This window comes from Dendrobates tinctorius, unplaced genomic scaffold, assembly GCF_039654945.1.
Source record: "Dendrobates tinctorius isolate UK_male_01 unplaced genomic scaffold, ASM3965494v1 ptg000492l, whole genome shotgun sequence".
Classification (NCBI taxonomy): domain Eukaryota; kingdom Metazoa; phylum Chordata; class Amphibia; order Anura; family Dendrobatidae; genus Dendrobates; species Dendrobates tinctorius.
Window position 1 is genome coordinate 313,386 of NW_027362153.1, and position 27,337 is coordinate 340,722.

Consider the following 27,337-nt stretch of genomic DNA (forward strand, 5'->3'; position numbering starts at 1 on the left):
GGGGAGTGGGATGTGCCCACGAAATTCGCACCATGTGAAAAAAGCCTTCCAGGTACGATAGTAAGTTTTGGCTGAAGTTGGCTTTCGAGCCCTGATCATGGTTTTAACAACGTCCGATGAAAAAACCTGCTTGGGTCAAAAACCAGGTCTCAATGGCAACGCCGTCAGATTGAGAGCCCCTGATTTCTGGTGGAAGAACAGGCCTTGTGACAGAAGTTCGGGACGTGTGGGGAGACGCCAGGGAGCATCTGCTGTGAGTTGCACTACGTCGGCGTACCATGTACGCCTGGGCCAGTCTGGAGTGAATAGGATGGTGGGGAACACCCTCTTGTTTGATCTTCCTCAGGACTCTGGAAATCAGGGGAAGGGGTGGAAAAATGTACAGACGCTGGAACTGGGTCCAGTCCTGAACCAGGGCATCTGCTCCGAGCGACTGCGGATCGCGCGTCCTGGCCATGAAATTGGGAACTTTGGCATTGAGATGGGATGCCATCAGAACCACGTCCGGGGTCCCCCAACAATGGCAGATCTGATGGAAAACTTCGGGATGGAGAGACCACTCCCCCGAGTCCATTCCTTGACGGCTGAGATAGTCGGCTTCCCAGTTGTCCACACCCGGAATGTGGACCGCAGAGAGTACCGACCTCGCATCCTCCGCCCAGTGTAGGATACGTGTTACTTCGTTCATCGCCTGGATGCTGCGGGTGCCGCCTTGATGGTTCACGTATGCCACCGCCGTGGCATTGTCCGACTGCACTCTGATATGAGAGTCTGCTAGCAAGCGATGGAAGGCTTTCAATGCCAGGAAGATGGCCAGAATTTCCAAGATGTTGATGGGCATGGTCACTTCCATTGGTGACCACTTGCCTTGCGCTCTGTAATGTAGGTGTACCGCGCTCCAACCTGTAAGGCTTGCGCCGGTGGTCAAAACCTTTCAGTGACCGGAGAGAAAAGGATTTTCCCATTGCAAGCGAGGTTGGCTGGAGCCACCAGTGCAGGAACCTCCTGGTTTTCGCTGATAACCGGAACTCTCTCTTGAGGGAGAACAGATTCCTGTCCCAGGACTTGAGGATGGGGTCTGAGGTGAATCTGGGCAAATGGTACCGCCTCCATTGCCGCTGCCATCCTGCCCAGTCCGCTCATGGCATACCGGACAGATCGGGGGAAACCGCGGAGGAGAGTGTGAACTCCCAAACGGAGGGCCAGTGCCTTGTCCCTGGGGAGGATCACCAGACCCCTGGAGATGTCAAATAGCATCCCCAGGAAGGTCAGAGACTGACTCGGGGTAGTCGAGGACTTCTGTAAATTGACTAACCATCCCAGGCGACTCAGAGTGTCGATCGTGATTGAGACTTTGACCTCGCAGTCCTTGAAGGTGGGGGCCTTGATGAGGAGGTCGTCCAGGTATGGAACGACTACTATGCCTCTGGAGTGCAGAACGTCCATGGTAGCTGCCATGTCCTTTGTAAATGTTCTGGGAGCCGTGGTGAGACCAAACGGGAGGGCCACAAACTGGTAATGGTCTTGGTTGATTGCGAGTTTGAGAAATCTCTGATGGGCGAAGCAATCGGTATATGCAGGTATGCGTCCTGTATGTCTGTGGAGGCGAGATATTCTCCTTCCTCCATGGACGCAACGATTGACCGGAGGGATTCCATGCGAAGGTGACGAACTCGAACATACTTATTCAGTTGCTTGAGGTCTAGTATGGGTCGGACGCTGCCTCCCTTTTTGGGCACCACGAACAGGTTGGAGTAGAACCCTCGTAAGCGCTCGTCTGCTGGAACCGGTATTATGACTCCTGCTTGCAGGAGGGATGAAACCGCTTGATGGAAGGCTCGAGCTTTGAGTGGAGGTTTTGGAGGAATAGAGAAAAAACCTGTGCGGTGGGCTGGTAGTAAACTCGATTTTGTATCCTGAAGACACTATTTCCTTGACCCACCTGTCTTCTGTAATAGGCAGCCAGACCTGCTGAAAGAGTATCAGTCGTCCGCCTACAAGTGGGGTGTTTTCCGGAGGGGATGAGTAATGATGAATGAAAAGTCTGAGCTTTCCCTCCCTTGGATTTTGCCTGGCTTTCCTTTGACTGCCAGTTTCTGTCCGGCCTCTGTGCCGCCCGTGTGTTGTCCCTGAGAGGGGAACTGTTATGACTAGCCTGAAGAATTCCGAAAGGAACGGAAACGAGATTGATTACGTCTTTTAAACGTGCGTTTTGGTTTCAGCTGAGGGAGGGAAGTACTTTTACCCCCGATAGCATTGGATATCATTGTATCCAGCTTTCCACCGAAAGGACGGCCCCTGAAGTACGGGAGATTTGTTAGGGACTTTTTTAAGGCCGCATCCGCCTTCCATTGTCTTGGCCAGAGAATATGCCGGATTGTGATGGCATTTGATGCTATTTCCGCTACCCCTCTTGCAGAATCCAACGCTGCATGGACCATGTAATCTGTCACTACTGCAATTTGCACCGCCTGGTCCGCCAGCTGAGGATTTGAAGCTTGGAGGCCCTGTTGTAATAGATCAGCCCAGGCCATAATGGCCTTGGCTGCCCAAACTGAAGCAAATGCAGGAGCTAAAGAGGCACCTGCCGCCTCGAAGATTGAACGAGCCATGCGTTCTACCTGTCTGTCTGCTGCGTCCTTGAGGGTTGAGCTGTCCTGCAGCGAGAGAAGCGTTTGTGTCAGCCTAGAGACTGGAGGATCCACTTTAGGCGGATCTGTCCAATCCTTAGTGTCCTTCTGTGGGAAGGGGTACTTTGCTTTCAAGTATTTGCGATTGGCGTTTTCTCAGGCTGCGAAAAATGCTTAGAAAGTATTTTTTTTTTTTTTTTAAATTCCGGGTGATCAAGAAAGACCTCAGATGGTTTCTGAACACTTTCAAAGGAAATCTTGTGTTCTGGTACTTCAGGGGTTGGATCAGAAAAGTCTAGCACCCGAAGGATGGAAGAGATTATATCCTCAACTAGCGCAGCATTGCTAGGGGGACAAGGGAGCAGAGCGTTCCTTGTTTCGGTATCTGAGTTGGAGTCACATATGCCCTCTGAGTCTTGTGTGGTCTGGGATCGTTGTGGAGATCCACATTGTCTCTCTGTATCAGGGGACGGTCTCGGTGACCTGTAGCCACTGTCTCTCCCTGGAGGGGGACGACCTAGTGCTATGTGAGGACGCAGATGAACGCGACCTGTGGGTCCGCTTACGTCTCGAACTGTCGTAAGCGGCCTGTTCCTGATACCGGACGTCCCTTTGCTGGGTAACGTTCATAGTCGAGACATGACCCTGCAGAGCCTGCAGTAGTGAGGAGGTCAGGTTATCTATAGACTTTGTTATAGACTGCGACATCTGAGTCGCCCATTCTGGCGCAGTAGCGGCCGCAGAAGCGTTGCTGTTCTTTGGGTACAGTCCCAGCAGTGCGGGTACGTGCTGCCGCTGGGGAGTGGCGCCTTGCAGGCTGTGCAGACTGCGCAAAAGCAGTCTTGCCTGGTCCTTTTTTGAGCCCGACATAGTAACTATTGGCAGAGGCCCTACAGGTGTATCTACGCAGAGGAAAGGAGGGGTAGGGGAGCGTTATAGGTTACAGGAACTCACAGCTGAGTACAAAGGACCCAGCTGTGATCTTACCCCACCGGTGCTCCCCCTAGGCCCAGCGCTGGTAAATCCTCTTGTGCCCCCCAGAGACTGCTGTGCTGCCTTCAGTTTCTTCAGGTGCAGCAAGATGGCCACCGGATTCTGAGGTGGAGGGGGAAGGGGGCGGAGAGCTGAAAAGGGCGCGCGGAGCTATGTAAAAGCGCGCCCTTCCTGTCTCGATCCGCCCCTTCTATGACACTGTAGTGTCATTTTTCGTCATCCGGGGGCGGGAATAAGGCGGCGACTTCGGCTAGGCCGAAGCCGCGGCCTAAATTTGATAGCTCATGCCCAGAAGGGCTCCAGGACAGCGCGGTTGTCCGGGGGAGGGTCTGATTCCAACCAGACCCCCCCGGATTGAACGGTAGGCTAGCGGTGGGGACATGAGCGCCACCTGGGCCCTGTGGGGGGTCCCTTTGAGGCGCTATGCAGCTGGTGCTGCCGCAGAGACAGGGGTGCCGGGAGCCCTGTCTCTGACAAGTGCCACGCCTGCCTGCACCTCCCCCGGTCCAAACAGGAGCCCGCAGCTGGGCTGGGGTCCCTGGACAAGTAAGTGGCCGAATGGTGCCTGGTACAGGCCCTACCTGCGGTGTCTCGACCTAATGCCCCCAGAGGGGGATTAGGGAGGGTGCTGCTGTCACCGTCAGGGGGCTTCTTCCTACCCTCGACCTCAACCCAGAGCCCAAGGAAACTGGGGAAGGAGGGGGGGTTCTCGACTTCGAACCAGTACCCGAGGGACTGGGGAAGGAGCGACATGGGGAAGAGCCATCTCGACCTCAACCGGGTACCCCTTAATAGGGGACCGAGGAGGGAGCCATGCCGGGGGTCTCACTGGAGACCCGCTTTTCTTCATCTGTAATCAGTTGAAAAAAATTAAGGAAAAAAAACGGAAGAGAGAAAAAAATCTTAGGTGTGCCTCCTTGCGACACTAAGCAAAAACTGGAGAAGGCTGACGCCGTCCAGGGGTGTATACTGCAGAGGAGGAGCCAAAGTTAATCTTTTTCAGATTATGCATAGTGTCGCCTCCTAGTGGACAGCAGCATAACACCCACGGTTCTGTGTCCCCCAATAAGGCGACAGAGTAATAGATAATTTATATTCAAAAACTGCTTATGTAAAACATTCTATTGAGAATATAACCTTCCTACTAACTTGTAGCTGCAGAGTCTCATTTTTGGGGTTCTTGACTAGGAACACACAGCTTTCATCCCACACTGGATCACTGTTCTTTGTGGTGACCTGAGGTAAATGATCATTAAAGATTAAAAAAAACACCTATGTCACAGCACTTTACAAGGTAATATAATAATATACAGTATGTAGGAGTCAAAATTCAAGAGAAACATGAAGGGATCGGAGCGTTCCACACAGCTTGTGTCATGCTTCCGTTCTTCCCAGAGCCATAACTTTATTTTTCCGTCAGCATGGCCATGTGAGGGCTTGTTTTTTGCGAGACAAGTTGTACTTTTGAACTACACCATTGGCCACAAACACAGTTCAAGTTATTGGCACATGGCACAATATAAATGTCTAAGAAAAGATGCTACAGAATGATGAGAAGAATGCATGTATCTCATACAATGGACAAACAAGTGATGACGACCGCTCCTATTACAGGCAAGTAATCACAAGTGGGAAAGTTGGCTGAATAGAAAAGTTTATACACAATGGTTGTAAGACGTACCTTAGTCTTGTAGGAAGCTTTCCTCACAGTTATCTGTGCACTTGCACTTGGAAGTTTGGCCCCTTTCTTCAGCTTTGTAAACAATAATATGAACAGTAAAAAAAGCGTAGAAAAGAACAGATAAATATATAAAAACTGTGCAGTGTAAGGGGGAAGGAGAAACAAAAAAGTGATTAACACTATGGGGAAGTCCAATAGGCACTGTAACGCATCCCGTTTATCACAGTGCATCATGCTGCTTGGCAATATCGGTGTGTCTTCAGACCACGTAACATTACACTATGTATTGTTGACTTACTTAGGGTCTGACATGACCAGAGGTTTGGCACGCTTATCTTAAAGAGGAGTCTGGCATTTTCCAATCAGAAAGTGGTGCACATAAGGGCTCTATAGCAAAGAGCAATAACGGGCTCTAGTACGGTGCCTTGCCATTTAAGACAGAAGGGCCTGGATTTGTTTCCCTCATTTCTTACACTGGACACTTTGTAGACCCAAGAAAAGGGAAGTATCAGACAGGATAAAAGTATAGAAATTGTTTTTTTAATCACAATTAAAATGAATCATACGCAAGAAATTATATAGAACAAAGCAGAGTGTACTCCGTGCACCCATAAAAATAGAATCAAGTGAAAGGTATACAAAGCAGCAGAAACACTACATTAGTACCAGACCAGAACCATGACCACTAATTTCAAAACAATAAATCCATGTGGATATGAGATTGTTGGACTGATCCGTGTGAGATAATTTATAAGCATAAAATTTACAATATATCAAGCAAAGTACATAGTGCCAAAATATAAATTACCATATCGCATAAAATCATACAAAAGTGCATCATGCTTGAAACAAATTTTGTACTCAGGTAAACCTATAAAGCCCAGGAAATATCCCTGCTCAATAAACCCAATTGTAGTAAACAAAAGTGCTATAAGATGTGTGGGTGAGGGCTGCTATTAATAGGTTAGCTAAAAGGCTGTAAATAATGAAGTACAATGTATACCTGTGAGATGGTGGCACGGAGATGAGGACCCCGACGCGCATTTCACTGATATTGCTTCTTACCAGGGGCGTCAACGTTATCTCACACGGATCAGTCCATCACTCTCATATCCACACAGATTTAATGTTATGAAATTAGTGGTCATGGTTCTGGTCTGGTACTAATGTAGTGTTTCTGCTGCTCTGTATACCTTTCACTTGATTCTATTTTTATGGGTGCATGAACTACACTCTGCCTTGTTTTATATAATTACTTGCGTATGATTCATTTTAATTGTGATTAATAACAAGTTTCTATACTTTTATCCTGTCTGATACTTACCTTTTCTTGGGTCTATATTTCCTTTTGAAAGTTGACAATTTATTTTGGTCTCCCTGTTGGTTTTCCACTTGACACTTTGGCCTACACCTCCCAACTTTCTTTGCCAACAATACACTTCTCACACAGATGAGCGTCCTGCCAAGGATTTTTCCCATACAGCGGCAGAAGTGACGGAACTACCACATCAGCTGCACCCGCTTGCCTCTGGCATGATTGTATGTCCTTGCACTTAGGTCTCATTTACAAAATATATGGGGGTTTGGCCACTCCTAGGCTCAAGCTTCCTATTGTCCACCCATTTATCCTACACTGTCTATAATTAGAGCAAATTAAAGCTGGAATCTGCAGAGGCGACTTTGCAGAATTTAGGGTCCCATACAAATAAAGTCAGCTTGTTGCTGGTGGATTGCCTTTTACAATTTTGATCAAAACTGTAAACCAATTATCTCATGCTTTTTAAACGTCAAGCTATAGTGGAATTTATGTACTCATTAATTATGGTGCATAGCGCTTGTAAATATATCTTGGCATATTGGCGACAGCATACATACACCCATGTATTAAATTAATGCTGTATGTGTGTGCTGCTCTTATCTCACATTTTATTGCATTTACGAGATATATCAGTCCAAGTGCATTCTTCCTTAAAGGGGTTATCCACAACATTTATTATTTTTGCTTATGGGCTAAGAACTAACAGGCAGGTAATTGCCACCTACCTGCCTGTTCTACCTGGCATCGGTCTCTGCTGACTCGGAGCCATCATGGACTGCTCAGGTCAGCGATTCCTGTGCTGCCGTTGACATCACGTTGAAAGAGCAGCGTCTTCTGTTCTGCGCTGTTGACAGGGTGTCTCTGCCGATGTCATGCTGATTGACAGCCGGCTTCCCACAGTCAGTCAATCAGCATGACGTTTGCAGTGCATAGCAGAATAGGAAGAACTGCTCTGTTGACAAGAGGTGAAATGAAGCAGAGGAATCACCAGCTGATTAGCAATGCTTTGCACTTTCCTTTGAGGTTTTAAAAATGCACAGTAAATGTGGCTTGTAAGATGTGCAATCTGCTTATTAAACTCTCCGCTACGATTTGTGAAACATAGATAAAAGGCAAGACGGGTATGATAATAACCAACTCACTGGTAAGTCACTGGCTCGCTCTAGATATACACACAGGAGAGCAGTGGAGAACTCTTCACTCTGTGCTGACTGAGTAAGGCTGTTCACCATCTGCACCTAAGAAACAATATAAAAAACACCATAAAGTAATAGCAAATTAGAACAAAACGTTATTACTTGTGCATGCAAGAGAATCATACTGCCAGGGCAAGGCAGGAGCGAGTCCACTAAAATTACTAACAGAAAAAAAATGGAAGCGAGTATCAAACAAGGTAGAGACAGAAGCCGTATATTACAGATTAGAAACAGCATGAAGTATGTAGGAATACCTGATCGAGCAGAGAAGGATCCGTAAGCTGAGACAAACACTCGACTTTGACATGTAATCTTCCCGATTTTACAGCTTCCAAGGGCAGCCACTGTCAGATGGTAACAGTTAGTGAAGACAGTCCAGACATCAGAGTTATGTATCATTTATTACCAACTAAAGGCAACAAATACAATAAATTAAAGAGGGTTGTCCACTATGGTACATAAATAAAAAATGGACAGACTGATTCTCTCATCAGTAGTTAGCACTGGGCCCCGATTGGTCTGATGGGATCAACATTCAATGGGGGCGTCACGTAAAACTTGGCACCACTGATTTGACTACAGTGTTCACATATTGGAAGAACCAAGCCAAAAGATATAAAGGGGTTGTCCACCCCCCTTAAGTCTCAACACCGTGCACATGTAAAACGGATAAAACATATGATTCTGTGTAAACAGTAGCTACATAGCACCATAGACACAGAATATTTGGTAAAAAAAAAAAAAATAGGGTCACAAGATAATAATCCGGCCATCTCCAGTCTGCTGAACTCAATGAGCCTCTGTTCACTTTGCATTGTACCCAGGGTCTGATCGGTGACCACTGGACTCCTATGAGGAATGGGCCACCCAATACACACCTGTGGCAGGTACATAAACTGCTAATCCTACATAATAGGGCACAAAATCAGATTTATATAATATTGAAAAATCTTTTATATTGCAATAAAATTACATGTGTGATTCTGCACGTGAAGGTCGTTATTTATGTCCACCACGTAGGTATATTATACATAGTAGCTATAATTACTAGATAGCCCTGTATACATGTGATGTGTAAAGAAGGGAGATACTGACCCAAATAATGGGTGCAAAGATAAGTAAATGTATAAGAAAGCAAAACTAAGGAGTGTAAAAAGGACATCCACAACATATACAAGGAAGGCAACCACAGCTGGATTGTGTTTCACCATAAAAAGAAGACAAGGCACAATGTTTGCTGGGGTGCAGCTGCCATCCGGGGCTCAATGACAACCCTTTATTCACTTACGGATGTTCTTTGGCACTAATCAGTATAGTTTACTGGGATTCCAGATTTATTTAGTAATCTTTGCAGTGGCTGATTTGGGTCAGTACCTCCCTGCTAGAGTATATAGTGTCTCCTAGCATGATGTACATTATACTCCTCAGTGTAGGATGCTCCTCGTTGAGATTTTAGTGAAATGCATCATAATAAAAGCTTTATTTCTTAGACTTTTGTTCTGTGACCCATATGTTTGGTTGTTACAATGGAGTCCATAAAGATTTCCGTTGCTTTGGAGACGTTACAGAATTCTTGCTGTCGACCTAACAATGCATGCGATCGCAGTCTTACGAGTCTTGTGCTATTTTTGTGTTAGGAAGGTTCTCTCGCATTTTGCCAAATTTTCCATGCACATGTATACTTGGTTTATAGAATTAAGATTACCAGAGGAAGTTCAGTATTACCTCGTCAATGCTTTTCTGCTTCAGCACATTTTTCACGGCAACTTTACAGCTGAAATGAAAGGCGTGACAGATCAGGAATACTTTATTGCTAAATAAAACAGATCTTGTAAGGCCCAAGAAAATGAAGTGAAATAATATGAAGTTGCTACGATAGCCTAGAACTTTAAATACTAAAATACAGGACTGTGTACATTCTCCTCGCTGCCAATAAGCCTCCTTACATTGGCATGCCAGCGCCGGGATGTCACTCTCCACAAGGAGAAATGTTACCCCTTATACCTCAGGACTGTGTATAGACAATCTTCTTCAACAGGATGATGAGATTTACCTAATTTTCTTTTTTCTTAATTTCCAGCAGGAATAACAGAGGGATTCCATTTTTGAGAAAATATTATCCAGAATTGTAATTCAATGGGGAATTAAATATTTACTAAAACAGACATGTAAGTAGAGATTAAAGGTGCTCCTTGGCAGGTCAAATGCAGACAGTTTTTGGTATTTTATTCCTGCTGCTCCACTGAGAGTTACTTTAAACTTGGCGATAAGTCATCTTTAAAGGGATTGTTCTCAACCTGTTTTTAGTGGCGCACCTTTCCCCGGCCTCTCACCTTCATACTTGCTGGGGTTGGTGCGCTCCTCAGTGTTTGACAGTTCACAACACATGCATGACAGATACCCCATCCCGAAATATGTGATCTCCAATGCTGCCAGCTGAGGTTGTAGGTGCAGAACTCCCTGTCTAAGAGGTCAGCCACCGCAGACAGGCCTACTCAACGATCAATAAACTATAAAATTAAAAACTCTTACGTTCTTGAGAACGAAGAGGATTTTTAAAAAGCAATTTGCAAAAGGTGCTTGTTTTTCCAAGCATTTTGTTTTCTGATTGAGATAAACCGGCTAGCAATTAACCAATTGCCGCAATTTACCTATAAATATTAACATATGAATTAGTGGATAAACAACTTTTCTAAATCTGCATTCACATGCTGCACTACTGTATGCGTTTTTGCAGCAAGCAGCATGTGAACAATCGGATACCAACCTACAATCAGGTAACAATAGTCCCCCTCTAAGAGGGGATTGATGGCAATTTATAGCGGGTTATAAATGGTGCCTGTTTTCTCAGGGCTGCCAGCAGGGAATTACTGACCTTACTAGTGTATGGGGACTGGTAAGCAGAGGGGGCCAGCAGCAGGCACCCTTTCTTCTGCTCACCAGGCCCCAGCAGCAGTTACTGATCATGCGCCCTCATGCACGATCAATTAAAATCTGTTGCCATGCAGGAAATTACAGCTCCTATGTGTCATTGTACTGTGTATGTCACCAGTATTCATTGTATTACAATTATGTGTACACTGACACTATACACTGTGTACTATATACAAAGCTCCAGAGTATGATGGCACTTATGGTAAAATTAGTTTTGTGGTTTGTTGTTTTTTTTGTTTTTTTAATTAGTGATCAGTATTGTAGTTTTCGGTCACTATGTGGTTGTAATATGTGGTCCAGCCATGGTGTGGCCGTATTTTTCCTTTGTATGTGATATTATTCTGTAACTATGTGGTCTGGTCACGGTATAACAGTATTTGTCCCTTGTATGTAGTATTATTCGGTCACTATGTGGTGGTAATATGTGGTCTGGTCACGGTGTGACAGTATTTGTCCCTTGTATGTGGTATTAGTCTGTCATTATGTGGTGGTAATATGTGGTATTATTGCTCATTTTATATTTTTATTTGCTTCTTTAAAAGCGTATTGGATATTTTAATAAATATTTAAGAGGTGAGAGTAGAGTACGGTCCGACCAAAAGAGTCTACCTAGTCGTGGTGGCCACTTAAAAAAAAAAAAATCTTTTAGACAAAGCAAAAGTTGTTGGCTGTGTATGTGATCTGGTGTTAGAAAGGAACTGATAACGTGCGATTAGTGAGGACGTGGTGCAGATGTGGAGTTTTTCTATGAGTGGGTGGTGGGACTGTGGAAGGTTTGAGGGTAGGCGGTGGAGCTGAGGTGGAGCCTGGGTGGAGTCTCAAGGGGGAACAAAAATTTTGCTAGTATAGGGCTCTGAAAGTCCTGGCAGCAGCCCTGTGTATTCTGCTGACAGCTAAAGGGCAGTGGTGAGGAATGGACGATTATTACTTTGCCCAACGTGTTATGTAAAGTGGACCTGACAAGGATGGTCTTGTTCTTGTACAATGATTATAATTGACATGTACTGACCTTCCAAGAGAATCGTCTTTGTCTATATCTTTATCAAACAGGAGAAACTCAATATCTTGTCCAGGGACATCAGTGACCATTATCTGCAGAATAAGCACAATGCATTTGTATCATATTCCTGGTAAAAGCATTCCCAGTATATACTATAAAGGCTCCGCATGTAGATGATACCTCAAAGGTCTGATCCCAGCGTGGATTCAAGGTCTCCTTTATTACTCGGCTTTGCACAGATTTTCCTCCAGATCGTATCACAACATAAGGGTCAGACTTCCCTTTAATCATTCCTCCCATGAAGTTATCCTTTGCAATAAGGTTTTCTGCTTCAATAATGAAAACGCGTAGCACATTCTAGAGCAAGAAAAAAAAAATATATATATATTACCGTGATATCAGATTTCCAGCAAAGAGTAAGTGGAAACACGAAAAAAGTGGAGTACAGAAAAGCCACCAAAACTTTATTAAATCAATAGTACATACATACATAAATAAGATGTAGTTAACAGACTACAAAGAGGAAAAGAACACCAAGGAAATATGCTGAAACAGCAGGGATAGGATCACTAAATACCCAGTGGCAAGCTGGAAAGCAGTAAGGTCAGATAAAAACAGTGGTATGTGACCAGCATCTACAGAGTCGGCAGGTAAGTAATCAAAATAAGTCAATACATCAATTCCACCAGGCTCCCATGCCCCAATAACCTAGTCCAGCTTACCCATCATCAGTAGCAGTGATCATGCGTCTCCCTGCTGGCCCCTTGACGCGCGTTTCGCATAGCAGCTTTTTCAAAAGGGAGTACATTATGCTGAGTCCCAGAGGTTTAAATAGACAGACAATAATCCCAATGCATGCGGCGCACGCGTCCCGGAAACCCTGAGCCGCACACATCACCCTGCGGCGTAGGGTACATCATATGTCGAGAAGGTGTTAAAGAGATATACCCCTCTTGACATTATTGGATATGTACATCTTGAATACTGTACTGTAAAGTATAACAAAATGTATATTGGCACTATACAATATATTAAATTCTCTCCAGTACACAGCGTATGGTGTATTGTGGAGTGTACATTGTGTTCTCTGCTTTGAGAACAATGAAGCTCGGATCCTAACCAGGATGTTTGCACATCAGCTAACAATACCAATTATATTGTGCGTTACACAATGGTAGGTTATTCTCTGTCAGTGCAGTACCTGTAACATATCACCTAGCTGGCAAAGTACGACCGTCTTTCATAGGGACATGCTGTTGGCCTTGTAGCAGAAAGTAATGCATCTAATATTATAAGGGATATGGAAAGAAACCGACCTTGGCTGGTCTCATTGCTGGGCTCCTGATGATAGGGAAACTCACCAATAATTGTGCGGTTAATTAAACTTGGCTTCACAAATTCTAAAGCAGTCACTGAATCAATGGGACACATTACAAACATGGCTGCGACAAGAATACTAAACTACTGTAACATTGAAATACAAAACCATATCTAACCTCAGTGCCGAAGTTCTCAGGAGGGCTGGTTTTATTCGTCCTCGGCGGCCTATCCACACTGGAGCCACGAGTTGATTCTTCTAGATCAGAGATTTCAGATACTGTGACTGGGCATGCAGTTGGATCCAAATACAGAATCTGTGTCAGAAAAACAAAAAACATAACCAAAACATTGTTTTTAAGTTTCTAGTTTTTACTTGATGCTGAAATATATAACTGAGAAACTCAAAACTACACATTAAATTGTTTACAACCTCAATGATGAGGATTTCCCTTAAAGGGAACCTGTCACCCCCCCCAGGTGTTTTTAAGTAAAAGAGCCACCTTGTGCAGCACTAATGCTGCATTCTGCCAAGGTGGCGCTTTTATTTAGCGTCCCTTCCACCGCCGAAATAATCGTTTTTAAAATTGGTCTGACATACCTGAAGTTTGACCGGGGGGCAGGTCTTTCCTCCTCGGACACAGACGCCTCACATACGTCAGTCATGTCCTGCTTTTGAATTTGGCGCCGCCTCCTCAGCGTTCATTTCTTTTTCTCGTGCCTGTGCTGTAAAATTCTGACGTCACCACAGGTCCTGCTGCACCGCTGCCCTGATCAGCTCCGCCTCTACTGGTCACATGGTGCTGACGTCATCACAGGTCCTGCTGCACCACTGCTCTGCTTAGCTCCGCCCCTCCTGGTCACATGGTGTCACATCATGTGATGTCATAGGACTGCGCATGCCCAAGAAAGAATATTACACCAAAGGCGCGAGAAAAAGAAATGAACGCTGAGGAGGCGGCGCCAAAATCAAAAGCAGGACATGACTGACGGATGTGATGCGTTTGTGTCCGGGGGGGAAAGACCTGCCCCCCGGTCAAACTTCAGGTATGTCTGACCAATATTAAAAACGATTATTTTGGCGGGGGAAGGGACGCCTAATAAAAGAGCCACCTTGACAGAATGCCGCATTAGTGCTGCACAAGGTGGCTCTTTTACTTAAAAACGCCGGGAGGGTGACAGGTTCCCTTTAAGAAAATATTTTTCTGTGCATAAGATAATGATCGCTATCTTAAAAAAAAAAAAAAATAATAATTATAATCCTATATTGTTAGAATTCAACATTACGATGTGAATAAACATAATCGAGAACTGCTGATATAAAAGTTGCAGACACATAGTATATTGGTATATAAACAGTTTGGAGTGACCCTTAATATCCCATGATCCTGTATATCTGCAAGAAGAATATAGGGCTGCTAGCAACAAGCATAAAATATAAAGACACAGAAAAAACACACAGTATGACAAACGTGCATAAATACTCTGTTGTAAAATATATGTAACAGTAAGCAGCAAGTGCTAGTAAGAGATAACAAAACCAGGGTATTTAATTGATACTTTTTTTGCAAAATATATTAGGACTGCTCCGAGAAGGGTATACCGTGACGTGGTGGAGTGGCTTAGTGTACTTTTTTTGCAAAAAAAAGTATCAACTAAATACCCTGGTTTTGTTAACATCTTTTACTAGCACTTGCTGCTTACTGTTACATATATTTTACAACAGAGTATTTATGCACGTTTGTCATACTGTGTGTTTTTTCTGTGTCTTAGTTCTTGGGTGGTGTGAACAGGGTCTTACTGACCTGTTCATTTTTTGTGCATGTGTCATGTGTTCTGAATCTAAGTATAAAATGTAGTTTTGCCATTTAAGCAGTCTCCTAGTATATTAGTATAGCCACACAGGCCACTCCAAATTTGTACATTTTGGTATGTCTTTTACTAATTTATCGCCTGAGTGTCAGACTGCTTTCATTAATATTACATAATGTGACGATCCAAAAAATCTTCAAAACTATCTAGGAGGAACATGGCAGTAGGGTCACTAATTAATTCTAAGTGTCTCTAGACTGAGCAAATATCTGCATTACCCTCATAACAAGCTTCAGATAGATTCTGCTCCTTGGTCCAGAGTTCTCAAGCTGAAACCACTGGTCTAATGTCAATTGATCAGCAGAGAGGATCCTCCCCAACGGAATGGACAAAGTACCCAAAGTCTGCTGGCGATCATCATCTTTTACCTGGTAAGAAACACACATGCGTCAATTTCTATCTATCCAAGTATTGCAGCCTGCTGACTGCAGAAATCATACTGGAGAATATCTGATCTCACCTGAATGTCAAGGTCATGGAGGCTAGGATTACGTAGGAAGAATCGGAAGGGCTCTTCCCATACAGGACTGTTTGTGTTGAACACGGTCTGCAAAATCAAACACCAGAGAGCATTACGTCACTGCACCAAGGGTCACTGCCATTACAGTCATAACTTGCGGCCTAAAACAGAGCGAACACTAAAATAACAGACCAGCAATTAAATAATTCCCAAAAAAATCCCACTGACTTATAATGGGGTCTATTTTCAAAGAACGAGCAACATTGCAAACTAGCTGTCAAAAATGCCAAAATCAGAAAAATATGTAAAAAAAACTGGTGAAAATAGAGCCTTACATGGTGCCCACCAAAGCACGCAGCTCATGCTTGTGAAAACCATGTGCGGCACAAAGCAAGAGTGGGCCCCTAGTGGTGCTCTGAAAGCTGTAGTGGTGCTCTGTAAGCCGCAGTGCCAGAAATCTGAGTATAGCAGTGCAAGTGGATATCTTTTGCTGGATGAATTATATTAGAATATCAGATCAATATACCGTTGTGTTACAGCTTTTCTGACAAAGTGCTTCACTATGACCAAATACTACTGCCCCTTACCTTGCTTTCATGTGTAATGTCCTGTATCGATAATTGTACCATAGGATTCGGTTGTTTCATTGACTTCTTTAGCTATAAAAGAAAAATAAATATCATAAGGATGACAACTTAAACAGTTTTCTGAACTGTAGACAAATATATGAAGTCATTGCTTGTTACTGAATCATGACAATGTACAATGCGCACAGTCATAATTCCCGTGTTCTTGTGCTGTCTACATTTCCACCTCCTTCACTTCAATAAAGCATTGAGAAAAGCAGATGAGTATCTGGTCTGCATGTGACTGCAACTCTGCTGTTTATATACTTGCGGTCATGTGACCGCTCACTCACTAGGAATACTGGGGATCATGACAGCTTGCACATTGCACACTGTTACGTTTGGGCAATCATCATAGGAGTTACTTCAAAAATGTGTCCAGAGCCCCAAACAGCACTGTTATTATAAAGACTTTTGAAAAGGATTATATTAAGTGTTAATTGCAATTTTTCCCCCAAATCTCTTTATTTTTAAAAATAACAATTTTACAAGAATTAGTATTTACATAAGATATGACATGACACAACCAGACAGAGAGTCATCAGTGTGATGAAGCAGCAAAAAAGGCAAACACAGTTATGGGATGTACTAAGAGAAGCACTGAATCGAGATCAAGCAATTATCCCACTCTACTCCTCCTTGGTCAGACCTCATCTGGAATACTGCCCAGTTCTTGGCACCACATTTTAAAAAAAAGACATTGAAAACCTGGAGCAAGTTCAGAGAAGAGCTACCAGGATGGTGAGCGGACTGCAAAGTATGTCCTACGAGGAACGGTTAAAGGATCTGGGAATGTTTATCTTGCAAAAAAGAAGGCTAAGAGGAGACTTAATAGCTGTCTACAAATATCTGAAGGGATGACACATTGTAGAGGGTTCATCCTTCACATGGAAACACAAGAAGCAATGGAATTAAACAAAGGGAGAAGATACACATTAGATATCAGAAAAAACCTTTTTGACAATGAGGATGATCAGTGAGTGGAACAGGCTGCCACGAGAGGTGGTGATTTCTCCTTCAATGGAAGTCTTCAAAGGCTGGACAGACATCTGTCTGGGATGGATTAGTGAATTGACCAGGAGGTTGGACACAATGACCTTGGAGGTCCCTACCAACACTAACATTCAATGATTCTATGATATTCAGGCGAGAATACAAAAGAAGGCAAAACATTTACGAGAAACAGTGAAGGAGGAGGGAGAAGGGAAGTTCAGTGCTCTTAGTCATATGACTAAGGGCACCGACGTGCAAGAAACGCATCAGGTTTCTTTTAAAGAATTTTAATGTTTTGATTTTTTATCACATTTAATTTTGTGTTTCCTAGACGGCCATGCTGAGCTTCACTCCTCCCTCACTTTTATTTGGTCGCAATCAGCAGCAGGACTAGCACCCGCCAGTAAAACATCAACCGGGGCTTCACATGGCATGGTAAGGTGAACCTACTCTCCACTTCTTGAAAACATCGACTGTTACCAAGAACTATGAAGTAACAAGTCTCGACACCTCACGTAAATACAGTACCTCTTTGTATACGGATACCGAAAGGAGATTGAGTATTTAGTGCAAGGTAATCTCAGGAAACAAAATCCCATGTTTCAGCAACTAGAATGTGAACATGAGGATAGTAATACAAAATGACACCACAAAGCACAAAAATGAGATCTCACATCAGGAACCATTGAATAATGGTCCGGCATAGAATCAAGAATCAATTCCTATTAACAAGTAAAATGAGGGGTGGGCTAGCTGTACCGGGGGCATCTGTAAATACTATTGGGCAACTCATTCACGCCACTTCCCAGCCTGGTCCACTTTTAGAGCATTTTCTAGATGAAAAACTGTGGCTAGCCCCAATCCATTAAAATTCTTACCTTTGGTAGACTGTTTCTAATAAGCTGGATTCTCACATCTTGGGACCAATTATTTTTACTAAAAGGATTTGGGATACGTGTTCTAAGAAATTTCCATTAATGTGTGAGCATTCCCCGATGACCTCATTCCTATTTAATCCTGCAATACCTGATCGTGTGAATGGTCGTTTAATAAGACTGTGGTTTAATTAACAACTTTTGTTTTGCAGACATAGTTGATATGCATTCTAGGGTTTTACTAACTTTTGATACATTACAATCTCGCTTAAAGGGAATCTGCCATCAATTTTTTTGCCCATCAGCTGCGGCCACTGGCATCAGGGGCTTATCTACAGCATTCTGTAATGCTGTAGATAAGCCCCCGATGTTACCTGAAAGAAAAAAAAAAAAAAAAGTTAGATTATATACTCACCCAGGGGCGTTCCGGGTCCAGAGGGAGTCGCGGTCCGGTGCCTCCCATCTTGCAGTGATGACGTCCTCTTCATTCCTGGCCGTCGCGGCTCAGGCGCACTGTGCCTGCGCACTGCAGGACTCTGCTCTGCCATCAAACAGGGCAGAGCAATGCGCCTGCGCCGGAGCCGCAACAGTAAGGAAAGAAGAGGACGGCATCGCTGCAAGATGGGAGGCACCGGACCGCGACTTCCTCCGGACCCGGAACGCCCCTGGGTGAGTATAATCTAACTTTTTCCTTCGCTTTCAGGTAACATCGGGGAGCTTATCTACAGCATTGCAGAATGCTGTAGATAAGTCCCTGATGCCGGTGGCCGCAGCTGATAGTCAAAAAAATTGATGACAGATTCCCTTTAATATCCCACCATTTCAAATCAGTCAACTATAGACAACTAAAGGGCTCCTTATACATTTGAGAAAGTTGCTTGAACTCGGCAGTATCAGTAGGAATGACAGACAGTGTAATGTGTTTGGGGGCCTCCTGACTCTCCATCGAGAAATGATCGACTCCTGAAAAGGATCTAACGTGTCAAATTTCCAATGGCCAATCCTTTTGTTCTCCAGGACACAAGTCACTTTCAGAAGAGTGCGACCGTGGTGCTGGAGCGTTCCCGTGTGTGCAGACTTCGGAGATATAGCTGTTGGCTTAATGGTCTTTCACTGACATCTATCTGATGTTAGGCTATTTTCACAGAATTTTACATTATCATTTTGTGTACACACTCTGTAAACAGGATTTCTTAAGCTTTATGTTCCTGAATTTGTGGATATACTTACTATGACCCGTTTCTTGATTTGTATAATGTTTGAATACTAACGTTACTGTATAAATTTCTACACCGTTATTGCTTGAAAAAGGCACATTTATGCCGAAACATTGCTGACCTATATCTGTATCCACAAGGGTCGCTGTATATGTTTTCGTTTTTGCCTCTAATTCTCATATACATAATAAATATTCAGTTGGAGTCCTGAAGTTTTCTGTTATTTTTTTATACTATTTTTCTTCAGAGCACCAATATCATTTACAGTGAGCACCCCTTAGCTTCTTATATACTGTGGCATACGCCAGAGCCTTACGCCAGAGGGACGCGCCAGAGCCTTACACCAGAGGGACGCGCCAGAGCCTTACGCCAGAGGGACGCGCCAGAGCCTTACGCCAGAGGGACGCGCCAGAGCCTTACGCCAGAGGTATCCACCAGAGGGATCCATCAGAAGTATTCCTTGACATATTCCTGCAGCACAAGGCTGTGTATAGATGTGAACACAGTCTTATACAAATGTATGACATTAGCATACAGCTTTTATCTGGTGTTAAGGCCCCGTCTCACTAAGCAATCTCGGTAGCGAGATCGCTGCTGAGTCACAACTTTTGTGACGTAACAGCGACCTCACCAGCGAGATTGCTGTGTGTGACAGCGATCAGCGAGCGGCCCCCCCTGCCGGTATCGCTGGAAGAAACCTCTGGACATTTCTTTGGTCGCTGGTCTCCCGCTGGCCAGCACGCATTGCTGTGTGTGACAGCGGGAGACCAGCGATCAGGTGTAAAAAAATAATAAAAAAAAAAAAAAAATATATAGTTATTTTCACCTTCCGACGTCCTGTTCAGCCATCCTGCCTCTCTCCACGCTCCGGTCCCAGTGATCCTTTGCACGAATGACCGCGAGACTTTGTTATCCCGCGAGACCGTGACATCTCACGGTCATTCGTGCAAAGGATCACTGGGACCGGAGCGTGGAGAGAGGCAGGATGGCTGAACGGGACGTCGGAAGGTGAGAATAACTATATTTTTTATTTTGATACTATTTTCTACAGCGATAGCCAGCGATGCCGGGCGCTCGGCGTCGCTGTGCTGATCGCTGGTGAAGCTGTCTGTGTGACAGCTCACCAGCGATCACATAGCGACTTACCAGCGATCCTGACACCTTCATATCGGTGTCGGGATCACTGGTGAGTCGCTTAGTGAGACGGGGCCCAATGGCGGATCTTAATAGGGGCGGATGGGGCGGTCGTCCCGGGCCCAAGGTTTTTTGGGGGCCCAGGGGCAGGGGCGGGCTCAGGCCCGGCATCAGCACCCGGCGTATCCGGGCAAGTGCCGGGGCCCTGGCGTGACGGAAGGGCCCACACACGGTGACACACTGTCTGACTGCTGGGGAATGCGACCTTGAATCTGAATCAGTGGCGCCGGCAGGAGACGCGTGCCATTAGCCAATCGCAGTCCAGCAGCAGCCCAGGAGTGTCGTTTGATTGGTGGAGACCGTGGAGAGCTCCCCTCCCCTGTCTCTTGTCACGTGTGCGACGCAGGGAGGAAGTGACGAGGCGGAGACAGGACGGGGCGGAAGGAGGAAGCAGGAGCTTGTGAAGCGTGCTGCGCGCCTCTCTCTGGACATGGAGGGACCGGGCAGTGACCGGACATCAGCGACGGGCGGCGCACTGTCGCACATCTCCTGACCTGAGTCCTGACACCTAGTGAGTGGCTGGCGCTGCGGCTCGCTGAGTGAGGCTCATCAGTCCTTGCTCCAACTCCAAGACAGTGAGTGGTGGTGCCGGCGGCTCCTGCTGCGGCAGCTCCAGCTGGCAGTGGCACCCGGGCCCAGGGGCTGTATATGATGAAGGGGGGGTGACTGGGGGCTGTATATGATGAAGGGGGGGTGACTGGGGGCTGTATATGATGAAGGGGGGGTGACTGGGGGCTGTATATGATGACGGGGGGGTGACTGGGGGCTGTATATGATGACGGGGGGGTGACTGGGGGCTGTATATGATGACGGGGGGTGACTGGGGGCTGTATATGATGACGGGGGGGTGACTGGGGGCTGTATATGATGACGGGGGGGTGACTGGGGGCTGTATATGATGAAGGGGGGGTGACTGGGGGCTGTATATGATGAAGGGGGGGTGACTGGGGGCTTCACATGATGAAGGGGGGGTGACTGGGGGCTTCACATGATGAAGGGGGGTGAGTGGGGCTGCACATGATGAAGGGGGGGTGAGTGGGGGCTTCACATGATGAAGTGGGGGATAAGTGGGGCTGCACATGATGAAGTGGGGGATAAGGGGGACTGCACATGATGAATTAAGGGGTAAGTGGGACTGCACATGATGAATTAAGGGGTAAGTGGGACTGCACATGATGAATTAAGGGGTAAGTGGGACTGCACATGATGAATTAAGGGGTAAGTGGGACTGCACATGATGAATTAAGGGGTAAGTGGGACTGCACATGATGAATTAAGGGGTAAGTGGGACTGCACATGATGAATTAAGGGGTAAGTGGGACTGCACATGATGAATTAAGGGGTAAGTGGGACTGCACATGATGAATTAAGGGGTAAGTGGGACTGCACATGATGAATTAAGGGGTAAGTGGGACTGCACACGATGAATTGGGGTAAGGGGAACTGCACATGATGAATTAAGGGGTAAGTGGGACTGAACATGATGAATTGGGGGTAAGAGGGACTGCACATGATGAATTGGGGGTAAGGGGGACTGCACATGATGAATTGGGGGTAAGGGGGACTGCACATTATGTGGGGGTAAAATTAACTGCACATGATGATGGGGGAGTGGGGCTGCACATGAAGTTGGGGGGGAAGGGGACTGCACATGATAAAATGGAAGGGGGGATAAGGGGCTGCAAATGATGAAGCGGCACTGCAGATGAAGTGAGTGGGTGATAGGGGACTGCAATGGATGAAGTAAGGGGACTTCAAATTAAAGTGGGGACATTAAAGTGGATCCCCTATGGCCAGGATCACGTTGGGCGATTTTGTGCGTATTGGCCGTAGGCCTACAGCTTATGTGCAACGTCTTTTTAGGCCATGTCCACACATGGTGGAATGGTGGCGGGTTTTCCGTATGGACCCGCAGCAAACCAAGTGCTGCGGTCCGTACGGCTGTCAATTCCCGCACGGGGACCGCAGCGCTCAAGTGGGAAGGAGGGTACAGGGGCCCAGGTTTTATGAACAGCCCCGGGCCCATAGTCCACTTAATCCGCCACTGACGGGGCCTTTACTGTTTTCTCAGTTCTGACTTGTTTAACAACTAAAAGGCTGTAACACAAATAATCTGGTCTGATACAAGTGGCTCTTTGTCTCTAGATGTCACTCACAGAGACTTGGAACAGAAGGTTGTGGCAGCCATGAAATGAAGCAGACTCATGTGAACAGAAATAAAAGCAGCCATGGCAACATAAAGGAAAGAAAAACAAGTCCGTACATTCGTACTGTGCCGCAATTCTATGTTAGAAGAGCACATAACACAACACGTGCTCCACAATTATCCACATAAAGAGAACATTCTAGGTGGTTTATAGAAAATGGTTTTACAGTTATTTTACCCTGATATATATAGTGTTAAAGTAATGCCCATATACTCCACTAAACATCACACCATACGGTAATTCAGAGTTTACTAGTGGATGTGGAATTTATTGTGACTCCTGCATGTGTTACATTACCCAAGTTTTAGAGATTATTTTATTCATATTTCTGGGGCTCGGAGTAATTCATGCTTGGAGTGCCTGGCAATACCCTTGTAAAATGGGCAGTTTTCAGATAAAAGAGTAGGATCCACTGACCGAGGCCATAGAGCGGAGCCAGACATGGCCCGTTGTCCATTTAATGGAAATGCAGTCATTCTGAACAGATATCCATTAACTTATGAGACCCGGTTACATCTATTCTCAGAGACCAAGAATAAAGGAAATTGTTCAACAGAATTGCCAAAAACGTTGCATAAATTTTGTCTAATAATTTCTTTTATCATAACGATAAAAAAGTGAAAATTCACAAAGAGCTTTACTTTGCAAGAAACATAGATTATGACAAAATACTTGTGGATATATTTCTTGCTCAAGCAATTATTCTAATGTTTTTCACACTCTGTTTTAGAGTTGAGCAAAAAGATCTACTCTGCCCTCGTCTGGCATCTAGTCCTCCATGGTGGTCTTCATTTCTGCATCCTCAGGACAACATGCCGGAAGCTATAGAGAAGACTGCCCTAATCCTCCTGACATGGAGGACTGGATGATAGATGAGGGTGACGCAGATCTTTTCGTTCCACACTGGTTTGATTAGAACTGGTGTTTGCCTCTGCATATACTCACAGGGAGGTCATCGGCTCGGTCCAAGTACACTATGAGAAAGGCAGCAGAAGGTTCTTCATTTCTTTTCGACGTTATCTCCTTGTTCATTTTCATTACCTGGGGAGGTAAGTAAACACAGGTGTGAAGAAAGGCAAGGTCACCCTAACCCCCAACACTGGATGTGGCCTGGAAAAGTAATGTGTAGGATGCACGAGATTGCGAAATACTGGGGATACTGCGACATGCCGGCGATACTGCATACTGGAAAAGTAAGTTTATAGTAAATGTGTCCGGTTTCAAAAGATCAAAGTTGGCAGAAGAGCCATGTAATGCATATGGTCAGCTGAAGAAAAACAAAAACATTTCTATCACATAAAAATTTTCATGCCAGTTTGTAGAAATTTCAGAAACTTTCCATGGCTTATATTCCCGCTAGGATATTTTTTCCATAGATAAGCACATTCACTGGCTCAAAGAGATCAGAATCTTTCACGCTGATGCCATCAAGCCGTTTTCTCTTAATATTACTGATTGTGTATCAAACGGCAGAAAAGAATGCAAGATTGTGCCCACAAAGCAGCGGGCACTAGATGTCTCCAACGATCGCGAGACTGGGCGATAGTCGGGAGACCACAATACACAGACTGTTGGCCGAGTTTAAGAAAAGCCCACTGGTAAACGGAGAGATTTGGATCACATGTGCTATATATTTTAAGGCCTTGTATACAGAAGTTATGCCTGTATTGTTATGTTTATAAATTATAGTTAATGAACACAACCCAAATAACGAGAGTTTCTTTACCTGCTCAAGGTTGGAAGCATTAGACATAAGAGTAAGCCATTCCAGTCTGAGATGAATCTTCCCACTTTTGACATTATTCAGTTCATACCACTGAGAAGACAGAAACAATTAACTACAGAAAGACCACAAGCAAATTGCACCCAGTAATTGACGTGGGCTCTAACCTTATCAAGTACTTGAGCTTTTTTCACTTCACCAAGATCCAACTTCATTCTGAGTGAGAGAAAACAAGGGTATTAAACACGGATCTGCAAACAGTTGTGGGGATGAAAATAGGGAATTAAAAAAAAAATACAAAGAAAACAAAAACAGAGAAATACTATAATAAATAAATCCCTCCCAAATATTCTAGATGTTCATAAAGACTATGGGCCCGATTCAAGAAGGTATAATTTGCCAATCCTTCAAATGTCGCAAAATGTTGGCACATTGCAAAATTGTGCGAACATTTTTAATATTTGGCGTTTTTACACCAGTTACTGTCAGCTCTGCCAAAGTGGTTGGAGCTGGGCAAGATTCCGGACGGACTGGAGGACCATTTCTGGTGAGGCACATCCTATACATTAAGTGGTGTATGGCTCTTAATGAATTTGGTGCATATTACTCCTGCACACCCATCATTAAGACTTCTAGTGTTATTCTGACTGATAGCCGGCGCCCCCAGTTAGGCAATGGGGATACGGCTATGAATCAGAATGATGCCAGAAGTCTTGCCTCAGAGCGGAGCAGAGAAGAAGCCTACACTCTGTAGACGTGACGTCAGCAGAGGCTTTTGAATCCCTGAAGGACCAGTTTGCGGCCGCTCTGTGTCGGGGAAAAATGACGCTGTGCACAACAGGCAGGTAAGCTGCAATTACCTGCCTGTTAGTGCTTAGGTACATTTTTTGTTTTTTTTTAAAGAAGTCCTGGATACCCCCTATCAGGCTGTATGAATACAGTACTTTACAAATATTTTAAAAGGGAAGGTCTGAAACATCATCTGATCATTCCCAACTTCAATTATAGCGGCATGGGTGTGGATTTCTTCGTTCCAATAAGTTATCTGATGTTCCATACTGGTGCTACAAGCTTTGTTCGATGAACTTAAAAACGTGCAGCATATCATATGTAACAAGGCAGGACTAGTCTGGCAGAGTATCTTCTTTCCCCTGGACTAGTCCTGCCTCAGATCTTCCAATCACTTCTCCATGGACATAAGTGACAGCCTACATAATGGTCCTACAATACCAGGGACTGAATGGAGGCCGCTGATCATGCCCAAGAAGGGTTATTAGAAGATCTGCGGCAGGACTAGTCTGGGGTAAGATGCCCTGCCGGACTAGTCCTGACTAATTACATATGTAATGTGTGGAACGGTTGTAGACTGTTTGAAAAGTAATATAACCCATCATTTAATTACAGATTGTACCATTATAATGCTATAGTATATGGGAGCTTTCTAAAAGATTAAGTACACTGGCATTTTAAACAAAGGCTCTTTATCTACAATGAACAGTCCTAACTATCCTGTTGCAATAAGGAATACATACTGGAAATAAAAAAAAGTCTACAGTTTTCCAAAATCAAATTTCTATATGGGCGATCTCCGAGTGACAGAGTGCAATCTTCTAAAGTGATAAAATAGACTTTAGAACCTCTATACAGTCTTGCAGACTATGACCAGCTGTACGTGGTTTATTCCTGGTATGTGCTGGTGCAACAGCAACAATGAAGGAGCATTGGAGAAAAAAACCTCCAATATTAACATACAATTTACCGGTCAGTTTGGCTGTAAAGCCGTTTCATACAGCGTGGGCATATCAATGTTCACACAGCTTTAGGGGCTCATCTGCTCTTTCAGTAAGATGCCCAACACTGGGTTTATATGGGACGATTGCAGTCGGAAAACATTTAGCACAACATTTCATAACTGACCATAATTCTTTTTGCACCTGATGTTATCGGCAGCACATCGCCAGGTCACGCAGGACGATGTGCTGCCGATAGCGGTGATTTTTAACCCAGCTATAAAATCATTGAACCCAACGAACAAGCATTTTGCTCAATCTTTGCGTGTTTACAGGGGTTTTTGCATGACAAATAATTGGGAACAAAATGTTCTAAATAGGCCTGTCTTCTGTCACTGCTGTAAGAAAAACAAAACAAACATAAAAAAATAAAAAATATCAGCAATACTGTCTAATGCAGAAAAATTGCATTTGAACAGTTCTGCATGACGGCAGGAACTTCGGCGTCTGTGTACATCTGTTTAGATAAGATAATAACCACAAGACATTGCAGTCGGGTTTGACAACGATTTCTACATTTTATTGGAAACTGTCGCACTATGCAGGTAGGTCAAAGATAAAGTAAGAAGCAATTTGTTAGTTTACCAAGTTTCATCTGTAGCTTAGCCCTACTAACTAAAGTGAAGATTAATGTATTTTCCTATTGCATTTACATGCAATTTCATGAACAATTTTATCCAAACCTAATATCTGCACTATTTCCTTATGGCCCAATTACACGAGCCGAGCACGGCTGCACATCGACAAGCGAATCATTGGTTGATTACTGGCCTGTTTACACAGGATGACCCGAATGCTATGTGCTAAGTATATCGTCCTGTGCACACAGAATATTATAAGTAACGGGAATACAAGTGCTGATTATGAAGATAAGCTGTCAATAAGGATTAAAAATCATCGCACCCTAAGAACTTGCGTTTTTCTCATTCGTCAGGTGCTTGCCTGACTATTTAGATGGGTCAATAGTTGGTAATAAGTGTTTTTCTATGAAAGCTAGTTCCTCGATTGACCCTTCTAAATTAAATGAGCCTTTATTCGCCATGGATAAATGCCATTTGATAAAATGTCTGCCAAGAACACACTACAAAGAATATACCTACGTCTAGTTCTTCCAAAACTAGGAGGTGGGCTTCACTGGCAAGGTGCAGCCAGGGGGTCAGTTTAGACAACAGTATATAATCTGCACTGACCTACGTTTGTAGCAAACATACTATCTGCTGCTGAGCTCAGGAGAAATTTGTAGAATAAGTTGAGATCATTTAGGTCAAAAGTGTTTGATCAGTGATGAGGCCCCAGCATCTCCATTTTCTT

The 27,337-nt window shown here is 44.5% G+C and overlaps 1 protein-coding gene across 1 annotated transcript in view; it reads right to left on the reverse strand.

Moving 5' to 3' along the window:
- ESYT1 (extended synaptotagmin 1) overlaps window positions 1-27,337 on the reverse strand; it is a 93,883-nt gene that overhangs the window by 35,009 nt on the left and 31,537 nt on the right. Inside the window, exons 10-23 of the mRNA XM_073564847.1 lie at window positions 24,404-24,452; window positions 24,240-24,329; window positions 23,459-23,554; window positions 15,989-16,060; window positions 15,402-15,488; window positions 15,160-15,309; window positions 13,249-13,386; window positions 11,933-12,109; window positions 11,762-11,844; window positions 9,544-9,592; window positions 8,073-8,162; window positions 7,765-7,860; window positions 5,305-5,376; window positions 4,773-4,859 (exon numbers count right to left, since the gene is read on the reverse strand). Coding sequence (XP_073420948.1) covers window positions 4,773-4,859; window positions 5,305-5,376; window positions 7,765-7,860; window positions 8,073-8,162; window positions 9,544-9,592; window positions 11,762-11,844; window positions 11,933-12,109; window positions 13,249-13,386; window positions 15,160-15,309; window positions 15,402-15,488; window positions 15,989-16,060; window positions 23,459-23,554; window positions 24,240-24,329; window positions 24,404-24,452 — 1,336 coding nt within the window. The remainder of the gene's footprint in view (window positions 1-4,772; window positions 4,860-5,304; window positions 5,377-7,764; window positions 7,861-8,072; window positions 8,163-9,543; window positions 9,593-11,761; window positions 11,845-11,932; window positions 12,110-13,248; window positions 13,387-15,159; window positions 15,310-15,401; window positions 15,489-15,988; window positions 16,061-23,458; window positions 23,555-24,239; window positions 24,330-24,403; window positions 24,453-27,337) is intronic.